This window comes from Cataglyphis hispanica, chromosome 17 (assembly GCF_021464435.1).
Source record: "Cataglyphis hispanica isolate Lineage 1 chromosome 17, ULB_Chis1_1.0, whole genome shotgun sequence".
Lineage (NCBI taxonomy): Eukaryota > Metazoa > Arthropoda > Insecta > Hymenoptera > Formicidae > Cataglyphis > Cataglyphis hispanica.
The window spans coordinates 120869-132417 of record NC_065970.1 but is presented as its reverse complement, the minus strand read 5'-3'; the positions used below and the strand labels follow the sequence as shown (position 1 = coordinate 132417).

At 32.4% G+C, this 11549-nt stretch overlaps 4 protein-coding genes across 17 annotated transcripts in view; 3 read left to right on the top strand and 1 right to left on the bottom strand.

Annotated features, from left to right (window-relative positions):
- Positions 1 to 11549, bottom strand: part of LOC126855770 (cytosolic purine 5'-nucleotidase) — a 36109-nt gene that overhangs the window by 23810 nt on the left and 750 nt on the right. The gene's annotated exons all lie outside the window — the stretch shown is intronic.
- LOC126855768 (uncharacterized) lies at positions 792 to 4452 on the top strand. 4 transcript variants are annotated; one of them, XM_050603681.1, is made up of 5 exons: positions 792 to 1035; positions 1353 to 1444; positions 1647 to 1854; positions 2015 to 2205; positions 2283 to 4452. In XM_050603681.1, exons 2-5 carry the CDS (start codon positions 1416 to 1418, stop codon positions 4336 to 4338), a joined length of 2484 nt encoding a protein of 827 aa, XP_050459638.1. In that variant the 5' UTR covers positions 792 to 1035; positions 1353 to 1415; the 3' UTR covers positions 4339 to 4452. The 4 variants fall into 4 exon arrangements, with proteins under 4 accessions (XP_050459638.1, XP_050459639.1, XP_050459636.1 ...); XM_050603682.1 differs by lacking the exon at positions 1353 to 1444 and having other exon boundaries at positions 793 to 1035; XM_050603679.1 differs by lacking the exons at positions 792 to 1035; positions 1353 to 1444 and having other exon boundaries at positions 1471 to 1854.
- On the top strand, positions 5089 to 9394 carry LOC126855780 (actin-related protein 1). The gene is made up of 7 exons (XM_050603720.1): positions 5089 to 5294; positions 5655 to 5719; positions 6049 to 6375; positions 6608 to 6917; positions 7025 to 7198; positions 7299 to 7361; positions 7482 to 9394. The coding sequence occupies exons 1-7, from the start codon at positions 5247 to 5249 to the stop codon at positions 7623 to 7625; spliced, it is 1131 nt and encodes a 376-aa protein (XP_050459677.1). The 5' UTR covers positions 5089 to 5246; the 3' UTR covers positions 7626 to 9394.
- Positions 10223 to 11549, top strand: part of LOC126855764 (liprin-alpha-1) — a 31668-nt gene continuing 30341 nt past the window's right edge. For all 10 annotated transcript variants that reach the window (XM_050603663.1, XM_050603662.1, XM_050603659.1 and 7 more), the window contains exon 1: positions 10223 to 10361. The gene's annotated coding sequence lies outside the window, so the exon portion shown is untranslated. The remainder of the gene's footprint in view (positions 10362 to 11549) is intronic.

Sequence of the window (11549 nt, the reverse complement as noted above, 5' to 3'; positions counted from 1 at the left end):
GTTTCACAGGCACATAATTAAGCTAAGTACTTCATATATAGGCATTGATATATTTTGCCTATCTGCCTATATATATTGCATACACTTATATACCATAACAGTATCTTTTCGATCATAGATAATTTATTATTTATATAAGATAATGTTTGGCATTCAACTTATGTAGAAAGTAAGCGAAAAAAAAGGATGTACAGAACTAGCTATATGGAAAAATGAAAAAATGAATGAAAGAAATTTTTTCTCTAAAATTTTTATGCTTTTAGAAATTACATTCTGTCTGGGCTTTTTTTCATTTAACAATTTAAAGATGAGAGATGATACGCGCTGAATATTAATCAAACAATAGAATATATAAACAGCATAACGTACGAACTCTTTCCTAAATATGTGATTATATATATATATATATATATATATATATATATATATATATATATATATATATATATATATAGTGTAATAGTTAACGCTTTATTTGTATAATATATACAATTCTATTGGATAAATAAATATATAAAAACTGTTAAGTAACATATTTTGTGTTGATTTAAAAAGCTCTTTTTATTAATAGTGTTTATAGATTTACCATTTAACATTATTATTATAAGAACTTTGAAAATTTAATTTATTTGTGTAAACTTTTTTAACATTTTTAATGTCTTTACTAATGCTTCCTATTTGATTAACGCCATTTTTTGTCTATTTAAATTTAATGTACATATCCTTATCAATGATCTTTGTATATGTGAATATATATGATATATATATGTCCTTCGATTTGAGACGTGATATGAATGGACATACACAACATACATACATACATTGGTGGCATAACCAATGATAACCAATGGATATAACGATGATAGAAATATCAAAAATTTGTAAAGAATCCTAGTATATGCATTTTATTTATGCTTTACAGTAACATTCGTACTGTGATACACACTATTGGAAAAATATATTTATCTTTTGTAAGTTATCGTAAAACTTAGAAACAACGTGAGAAACGATCGACGAGGGATAACCTAAATTGACGTACGTGCCATATGTCCGAGAAAGAGTACAGTGATTTAAATAACTTTAAACGTTGTAAAGAGATTCTCATATTTTTTATTCTGCTACGCAAGATTTCTTTACATTCTTCGTAATTTGCAAATTACTTGTGATAAACAAGCTTTTTGTATATCATCTTTAATTTAGATAATTTGTGATATGATATGCATTAGCGTTAGAGATTAGAGATTTGATATAAATTTTGGATATGTTTTTTTATTTAATTATTTTTTATTTACTATTATACACACATATTAACATATGTATGTATGAAAATTAACATTATCATGATATACTAGCATAATGTGAATTAAACGTGATTAATAGAGGATTTATATAGAAGGTAATAAGTCTAATAATCAATGAGAATTCTTTATGTATGTAAAACCATGTAAGTAAAAAATACAAAATATATATTTTTTATTAGTTATGTAATGTTCAATGAAAATAATTTTAAATATAAAAATAATGTGTATAGTTACATTTAAACTTTGAATATCCATGCATTTAGATATATGTAGTGAGATGCAAATTTATTCCTTAGTCAATCACTTAGTCAATCAGTTCCTTTATCAATCACCTTTTTATTTCAGTACAATTAAAATGGCAAGAAGCAAATTGCAAGAAAAGCACACAAGGATAAAAACTAAACTTGTGAATGCAAACTCTGCTAAGACAAGTAAAAGCTTACCATTATCAATGAATTCTATAATTGCTGCTATATGTATTGCCGTTGCAGCTTGGTTTGGATTCAAAGGGTATCTTGAAACAAGAGTAAATACTCCATATAATGTAGAGAAGGCATGTAAATTATTGCAAATAATACAATTATGACTATGCACAGTGTAAAATTATGTTATATATATATATGTGTGTGTGTGTGTGTGTGTGTGTGTGTGTGTGTGTGTTTTCAAATGTTTGCAGACTTGTATCATTAACTCGAATATTGTTTGAAAACTAGCTAGTTACCGCATCTGGTTTGGAAGTTCCGGATAGATATTGGGGCACTTATAGATCCGGTGTATATTTCGGTTTAAAAACAAGAGATCCATATTCTTTGGTGACTGGTTTGATGTGGTATTTTCCACGTTTTCTACGGTACGACGGAAATGGATTTAGACATTGGTGTGACCAAGGTGATAAATTAGATAGGTACTGTAAGCAGAATTTTCTTAACTTTAATCAGATAAAGATTTTGCTAATATAGTTAATCAAAGTTTTAATGTCAGATATGCATGGCTGGAGCATGATGGACGAACGTTTGGTGTTCAAGAAATAATAGATACATCTGTAATTATAAGAACAACATTTGTTAAGAGGCCTGGCGGTTATCATGGTGGTGACTGGACTGCAAGAATTGCAGTATTGCCAGAGAGGGAACATGATGAAAGGGAAGAAGTATCGTTGTTATTTTATACCGCTATTGAGGAAAGCACGAAAGGTTGGATAAAGGCTAATCTAGGAGATTACAATCGCTTGACAGGAATAGAGGGAAACACGCAAGGATTAGGATCTTTCATTATAAACCTGAATTTACTAAATGGTACTGTAGAAGAACATTCCTTTTTAGTAACAGTCGCATCTGGTCTAAATGTATTAAAAGAAACAGTTTTGCAAAATCTTCGCATTGCGACTGAAAAAGGATCTATGGAGAAACATGTAGTTTTAGCTGGTGAACAACTGCACTTATTATCCGATGGCAAGAAAGAGGATCCAAATTTCATAGTTACTCAAGTAACGGGAAGAGCTCCTTTCGAGATTGAAGTTAGTTACGAATCTGGCAGCTTCAGTAATAGACTAGACAAACTAACAGGCAAGAACTACGACGAGGCTCTCGAGAAGCAGAGAAAACTATTTTCGAAAAAATTTGAGAATGTTTTTAAATTAAAATCCAAGGGATACAGAGACGACGAAATAACATTCGCAAAGATGGCATTTTCAAATCTTCTAGGTTCAATAGGTTATTTCTATGGAACTTCACAAGTGCAAAGTACATACACCCAGGAACCTGTGCCTTATTGGAGAGCACCTTTGTATACTGCTGTACCTAGCAGAAGTTTCTTTCCTCGTGGCTTTCTATGGGATGAAGGTTTTCATGGTTTACTCATCTCAATCTGGGACACAGAGATAGAGCTGGACATTATAAGTCATTGGTTTGATTTGATGAATGTCGAGGGTTGGATCCCAAGAGAGATGATTTTGGGCCAGGAGGCTCTGGCTAAAGTGCCCGAAGAATTCGTTACTCAAATGAATACAAACGCTAATCCGCCCACATTCTTTCTAACGTTGGACTTTATGCTCCATCATAAAGAGCAGGAATTATTGAAATATAATTTTCAGCTGCTCGATAAATTATATCCACGTTTGCAGGCGTGGTTCTCATGGTTCAATGTGACGCAAGTCGGTGATCTACCTGGCACATATAGATGGCGAGGCAGAGACGGGACGACTAATAGAGAATTAAATCCCAAAACACTCACATCTGGTCTGGATGATTACCCCAGGGCTTCCCATCCGAGTATCGCCGAGCGTCACGTCGACTTGCGTTGCTGGATCGCGTTCGCCGCTCGGGTTATGGCTAAAATCGCTGAAACGTTGAATTACTCGGCAAAAAAATATGAAGAAACATTCCAATATCTATCTGACAACAACTTGTTGAACAAACTCCATTGGTCATCGAATACACAAGCATATTCCGATTTCGGTTTACATACCGATAAAGTAGTCTTACGGAAATCCGTATCACCATCTCACAAACAAAAATCTCATACGCAATCTTTGGAAATGATACGCGTTGTATTGGAGGATCCCTCTTTAAAATACGTCGATACGACCTTTGGATATGTATCGTTGTTTCCTTTCATTCTGCAAATCGTTGAACCTGAGTCACCACAATTGGGGAAGATATTGCAAGATCTACGGGATCCCGATTTGTTGTGGACCAAATATGGATTGCGCTCGCTCGCGAAAACATCGCCGCTGTATATGAAGTACAATACGGAACATGATCCGCCTTACTGGCGCGGTTCTATCTGGATAAATCTCAATTATTTGACGGTACGGGCCGCGTATCATTATTCTAATGTAAAGGGCCCGTATAGAGAAAACGCAAGAAAGATATATGAAGAGTTGAGAAAGAATTTAATACAAAATATTATTAAGCAATATAAGAAAACCGGATACTTGTGGGAACATTATAATTGCGTCGATGGAGAAGGCAGAGGAAGTCACCCTTTCACTGGTTGGACTTCCTTGGTTGTATTCCTTATGGCAGAAATATATTAAATATTTTCTAACATGAGTATTTATACATATGTATATATATGTGCTAGACAGAAATTTAAATTAGACGGAAGAGGATATCATGGATTAATAATAAATAAATTAAACAATAATAAATATTTATTTTTATGATTGTGTATCTATTTCATTTCTTAAAACTATTTGAAATGAAAAGTATATTTCGAGTATATCCGAACTACACTGACAGAATTAACCGAAAACCGAAGTCAGTAGCGAGTCAGTAGTCGATATATCGATTATAGATATAGACTGATTTCCGACATCATAGACGAAAAAATACATAATCGAAGCATTAGCATTAAGCTCATATCAGACTGCACATTGAAGATTGAGATTGGAGATTGCAAATTGGCCAATCAAAAGAGATAGCAATGTTTCTCTCTCTTTCTCTAAGTAGAAGCGGTAAGCAGCCAATCAACGTTTTTCTTTTTGTCTTTCTCTATCTTTTTATCAGAAGAGGCAAATCTCAAGATGTAAATATATCATAACAAATCTATCTATGTTCATTAGAAATTAGAACCAATTGGGCGTATGGGCTAAACTTCAGGGCGCCCAATAAGATAAAAAGGCCATAAAGATAAGAAGTATGTTTATCAGAAAAGGATAACAATACTGGTTAAATAATATTTTTTTTTTTTCATTTATTAGCGAATACTTTTCATTTCACAGTAATTTTATTAAATTTTATTTTGAAGTTGGTATTCTTGCTCACTTCTCGAAACTCGAAACTCGAAACGATTCTCACTTCGCGGGATCGCTGATGACTCTCTTCAGACGTCTGCAGACGCCTTGGCCCTTGCCTCGAACAGTGGACAGGTGTATGATCATAAGATTACGGATCGAGACTTTTCGATTGAAATTAAATCGCGCGGACGTTTCTATTTCGTATTATGGAGCCGTATGACGTAATTGTTAACCAGCCGGTGGTTATCGATAACGTAAGTATTTGCTGTTCAATTTCTCACATATCCATGCTACCGAAAGAGAATGAGGGAGAGAAAGAGAGAGAGAGAGAGAGAGAGAAAGCGATCTGTCAAACTTCATTGAGCAAAATTGCTCACCAACATCAACCAGAATATCGTAATTTTTGCTTAAAAAGATACATTTTTCTCAATTTGTATTATTGTTTACACTTATATTAAATTTTGGTTGCAAACGAAAATGCTGTTGAAAATTATTATCGATATCGGCGGCTCATTCGGTGATAATATCAACGGGATACCCGAACTCTTTCTCTTTCCACAGTTTAGGATTGAAAATATTGCTTTTAAATACGCTCCCATTTTTGTTCCATTCAGGGATCTGGTGTGATCAAGGCGGGGTTTGCGGGCGACCAGATACCAAAATGCAGATTTCCAAATTAGTAAGTATCAAAGAAAACATTAATTAACATTTATAACAGTGCCACTTATTTTTATTTGATTAATAGATGGCAAGTTGTTCTGCAATATATTAGTATTGCAACTTAAGGACTACAAGACTACTACACATTACATTTTGCATTGAAAATAATATGCTGTATTGAATAATAATAAATTAAAACTTAATTCAGACAAGATATATTCAACATTATTAGAATAACTTGTCATTTGTAGAATAAACTTTTTTACTTACTTTCTTTTTAACTTATATATTAATGTGTAATATTGGTATTATCGGTTTGAATAAAATTTACATAATTTCTTTTTTTAGTATTGGGAGGCCAAAACATGTACGTGTTATGGCTGGTGCTTTAGAGGGAGATCTGTTTGTGGGTCCAATAGCAGAGGAGCATCGTGGCCTTTTATCCCTTCGGTATCCAATGGAACATGGCATAGTCACAGATTGGAATGATATGGAACGCATTTGGTCTTATGTTTATAGTAAAGATCAGTTAGCAACATTTAGCGAGGAGCATCCTGTCTTACTTACAGAAGCACCTTTGAATCCAAGAAAAAATCGTGAAAAGGCAGCTGAAATATTTTTTGAAACGTTTAATGTTCCAGCTTTATTTGTTTCTATGCAAGCTGTACTTAGTTTGTAAGTAATCTTTTACAATAAGCAGGAAATATAATTTACAAGTAATTTTTTTATTATTGAAATTTATATAATCTTGTAATTATATCATATTTCTGATGATCGAAAAAAGAAATTTTTTTGGATTATATAACAATTTTTCCTAGTTTGTTATATATTAGTATTGATACTTTTTTGTGTTAATTTTAAGATTTTTAGCAAATAAATATGAGTTTATATCTTTTATTATTTACAGATATGCAACAGGTAGAACTACAGGAGTGGTTTTAGATGCTGGTGATGGTGTTACACATGCTGTACCTATTTATGAAGGTTTTGCTATGCCTCATAGTATAATGCGAGTTGATATAGCAGGACGTGATGTTACGAGGCATCTTAGATTACTTTTACGCAAGGAAGGTATTAATTTCAAGACTACAGCGGAATTTGAAATTGTCAGAATAATTAAAGAGCGAGCATGTTATCTTGCTAGCAATCCACAAAAGGAAGAAACAATAGAAACAGAGAAATTTCAATATATATTACCTGATGGCAGTCATTTAGAGGTAATAACGAACAAAAAATATTTAATTATACTTAACATTTAATTAGAATAAAATATGTGATATTAGTTTAGATGCGATTATTCTCATCTATAAATTATATTTAATAGATTGGTCCGGCACGATTTAGAGCTCCTGAAGTGTTGTTTAGACCAGACTTAATAGGTGAAGAATGTGAAGGTCTTCATGAAGTATTAACATACTCCATCCAAAAGTCTGATTTGGATTTGAGGAAAGTTTTATTCCAAAATATTGTACTTTCGGGAGGATCAACATTATTCCGCGTAAGAAAAATTTTACATTCTTATCTTTAGTATATATAGATTTTGCAAAAAAAAAAAAAAAACATTCTTGCAATAACAATAAAATTTTCTTACATTTTAGGGTTTTGGTGATCGATTATTGTCAGAGATTCGTAGGATGTCACCAAAAGATATTAAAATAAGGGTAAGAAAACAACAAATAAGATAAAGAGCGAAAATTTCAAATAAATATGAAAAAAGTTGACAATTTAGTACATTCTATAGTATTATATAGATTATGTATAATATATTTTTACTACAACAGATATCTGCGCCTCAAGAACGATTGTATAGTACTTGGATTGGTGGATCCATTTTGGCTTCTTTAGACACTTTTAAAAAAATGTGGGTGAGTAAAAGAGAATTTGATGAAGATGGTATACGGGCTATTCATCGTAAGACATTTTGAATTTAATTTAGAGAATTTTTCGAGAGTGTTATATATCGCGAATAATTTTATTATATCACAATACGAAATAATGGCACACTCGACACAATAACAAAATATATGCGGTAAATATATTAATTATTTATTTATAGATAATTGCACGCGCGCGCCCGTATAATTTCTACATCATATTTCAAGGGATTATTCTTTCTGCATTTCTAATATATATTTTTAAGATCTCTGAAACTTTATTGTTGTTATTTGAGTTATGCCATATGAACCCATGTCATATTGAATTATGGTGTCAGAAATCATATAACTTTTTTTCTTGTGAAATACATAGAAATATAAATATAACAGTTTTTTAAAACTATTATCTTTTTTTGTATCTCATTATTTGCATTCAATAACATACATTAGTAAAACATTTTTTTTTTATTTATACACTAATAAATAGCTGCAAAACTGGTTAATTGCTGTACAGTTTATTTATTTTTTTTAATATAATACATGCAATTGTACAGTTGCAGTTTATTAATGCAAAACAATAAATAATAAAAAATAATAAAAAAAGAAGAGTTTATAATATATTTTGCCAATTTTTTTATTATCAAGTATGAATAATGACATAAAAAAATAAAACATATTTTGCAAAAATAAAAATTTAAAAGATTTATTGCTTTTGGCATCATAATTTAATATGACTGCAATAAGGAAACAGAAATATTAAGGGTCAGTTATAATACAAAAAGAGTTTTGCAATGTCAACATCACTTTATTTTGATAGATATATACATAGTGATTTCGATATACAGTTATATATACATTGGATATTTCTGGAAGACACAATGCAAAGAAATAAAAGCAAATCCATTAATATCTTTTACACAAACGTAAATATTATTTGGTATTAAATCGATCAAAGACAAACATGTAAAATTTTCTATTTTAATATTTATTTATATATTTAGTTGTGCTCAGCACTGTCATATATAATACAGTGGAGTACAATTTTTATTTTAAAAAGGGCTATATTTCGTCGACTTAATATAATGAAACAAAATATTCTGGAATTTCCATGTGCAGTAACATTTATGCAAAGCACTTGTAAATATGTACGCTTTACCTAAAATAAATCTATATAGTCTTTATAAGTGCATGTGATTGAAATATAGATTTTTACAACTGTATTGTAACATTGAGATTTGTAGCTTTACATTAAGTAATTGTTTCCAATGTATTTTGTATCACATAAATCATTAATTTTTGTAATGTATTAAATGCTGAAAAACACAAAATATCAGGATACTTTTTATTTATATATTTTATATATAGCTGTGATAAGAAAAAGAATAGTTTATAGACATTTGTCAAAAAGTTTATCAACTTTTTCATTATTGTCCAAAGAAACAAGATTATATTGGAAAATAACAAGTGGCAATATTATTAGATCTGCTTCAATTATATAATGATTTGTTATGAATATATACAATGTATATTGTCTAGTTTCGGAAAAGGAATATCGCGAGCATCAAAAAAAACTTGCTGGCAATTATTATATTTTAATATATCGCATATATAACAAAAAATAAAATATGAAATGCTGTAATGCAGAAATGTTTAGAAAATGTGTTTAAATATTTTACTTTAGGAACAATTTGCAAAGAAATATCTATATTTACTAATGTAACAAGCGTTTGTACCATTTCTAATTATTTAACAATGTATTTTTATTTAAATAAGTAATTATGTAACGATTTAGAAAATACAATATAAAATTCGTCACGAAATGCCGATCGTACAATATATAATCTTGATTTTATTTTTTTATGGTTAAAACTATACATAATATTTAATACATTCTACTATTATACGATATATTTTATTAAAACGGTGATATTATATTAGAATAGAATATAAAATAACTGGATTTTGTAATACGCATTGGCATTTCAAATTCTCCGCGAGTGGTCGGATATATCGATGGAATTTTTTTACGTTTTGCCGTACACAGTACACAATAGTAATGCTTTATTATTCTCGATTGACTAAGCTTCTAGTGCGCATGTGTCATAGCAAATTTCTAGAGCAAGTTTCAATCAGAGTTTTAGGAATTTGATAGCCAATTAGCAGTTTGATAAAATTCTTGTCGTATGAATGTAATTGGCTGGTTCTTGGTAACTAAACTTCTTGTACTTACTACACAGTGAAACTACTAAAAATAAACTAGAGATATACACATATTTTAAAGTTGAAAAGAAAGAAAAGAAAAAATAAAAAAACTTTGGCTACAAAAAAAGTTTTATTAATATTAGTTTGAGAAGAAAGGGAGATTAGTCCACACTGTGCGATGACTTTCGATGACTCGTCTAGAGTCTCTAAAAGATAAGGCTTCTAGGGACTAGGGACTTAAAATTCGTCAAACTCGTCGATCTCGACGCGCCCTCTATTGGTTGCGTCGGCGGCGCCATTCGGGCGGAGTCGGGCGCGCCTTCGGTGACGGCGAGTACGGCGACTGACGTCATGGCGCAAGATGGCCGCCGGTATCGGGAATGGTGTTGTAGCGGTGTAGCGTAGACGAGGCTGGGCGGTAGAAACGAATCCCGGAGAATAGGTGTGTCGGTGTTTCGGCGTCGCGCTCGAGATAACACGCCGTCGGGATGATGCCCAGCCGCGTTGTCGTCATTGTCGCCGCGGGCTGAGATTTGGCTTGGAGTTTCGGCGCCGTTCGCCAGCGTAGTGCTCCTCGTATGAATCGTACGTACAAATAGGTGCCGCGTTTCGGGTTTCGCGTTCGCGTCCGGTCTCTTTCTCTTTTTCACGCATTTTTTTTTATTCTCTTTCTTTCTCTCTCTCTCTCTCTCTCTCTCTCCTCTCTCTCCTCTCTCCTCTCTCTTACTGCCATTGGGAATATATAGGTAATCAAACGTGTCACACATTTTTTTTCTTTTTTTCCTTTATACAGCCAAGAGATTCTCGATTCTCTTTCGCGAATCTTTATTACTATGTACCTTTTTGCGAGAAAGACAGGCTTTCCGAAGTTTGGCGATTAAAAATCGAAACAGAAACTAGGAGCTAGGAAAATTGGAGTACGGCTTGACGTTTGCCGAGAGATCTGAGAGAGCGAGAACGAGGTGGCGCCGGCTTTCTTCCGGACGATAACCACGCTTCGTATTCTGTGCTCCGTGCTCCGTGGGAATGTGGGAGTATGGGAGTCCCGGCTCCCGGCCACCGAACCACTCGAAAGCTTGATCAAAAATCGCGATACCGATTGCGAGCGAGATATGTCGAGATAGCAGACGTGTCTCTCTCTCTCTCTTTCTCTCTCTCTCTTTCTTTTTCCCTCATCCTCTCGTCGTGAGTGTTACGTGGAATTGCCCGGGACGTATTGCTATTGTGATTATCATCCACATGTAGTAAAGAGCGAATTGATTGAAGTAAAGAGTAACAGAGATACAGTGTTAAAAAAAGAACAATAAAGAAAAAGACCTTCAAAATGTAAAGAAACTTCAAAATGTAGAGATCGGAAAAAGAGGAAAAAGCTGAAGAATGCTCTTTTGCAAGCTTTAAAAGAGACAAATGAAATATATTTTAGAGGAAGAAATGTGAAAATCGAAACTTGATTGAATTACACTAACAAATTCATAGCCGAGTGTTTGTGAAACTATAGAGGTTTCATCGAAAATAAATAATCCATCGAGAGAAAGAGAGAGAGAACAAGTTTACGCCTTAAGATTCGTTCACGAGGAAAAGAACAAGGATAAGAATACGAAAAATAAAAAAAAAGAAGTTATTCGGTGGTCCAGACAATTGATTCTTTTAGAAAGATAAGATAGCATTTCATGCTTAATGTGTCGATTGCGCTGTCAGTCTATCTATCAGGATGCTAATGCGAAATTCAAATGAAGAAATGGACAAATTTTGCTGTATTTGCGATTGTGTTAA

Bases quoted from the DNA above. Each gene is read 5' to 3' on its own strand.
- LOC126855768 (XM_050603679.1), top strand. From the start codon at position 1,555: ATGCATTTAGATATATGTAGTGAGATGCAAATTTATTCCTTAGTCAAT. The intron at 1,855-2,014 runs GCATGTAAATTA...TTTGAAAACTAG, and splicing joins CTCCATATAATGTAGAGAAG to CTAGTTACCGCATCTGGTTT. The intron at 2,206-2,282 runs GTACTGTAAGCA...TTTTAATGTCAG, and splicing joins CAAGGTGATAAATTAGATAG to ATATGCATGGCTGGAGCATG.
- LOC126855780 (XM_050603720.1), top strand. From the start codon at position 5,247: ATGGAGCCGTATGACGTAATTGTTAACCAGCCGGTGGTTATCGATAAC. The intron at 5,295-5,654 runs GTAAGTATTTGC...TGTTCCATTCAG, and splicing joins AGCCGGTGGTTATCGATAAC to GGATCTGGTGTGATCAAGGC. The intron at 6,918-7,024 runs GTAATAACGAAC...TATATTTAATAG, and splicing joins CTGATGGCAGTCATTTAGAG to ATTGGTCCGGCACGATTTAG.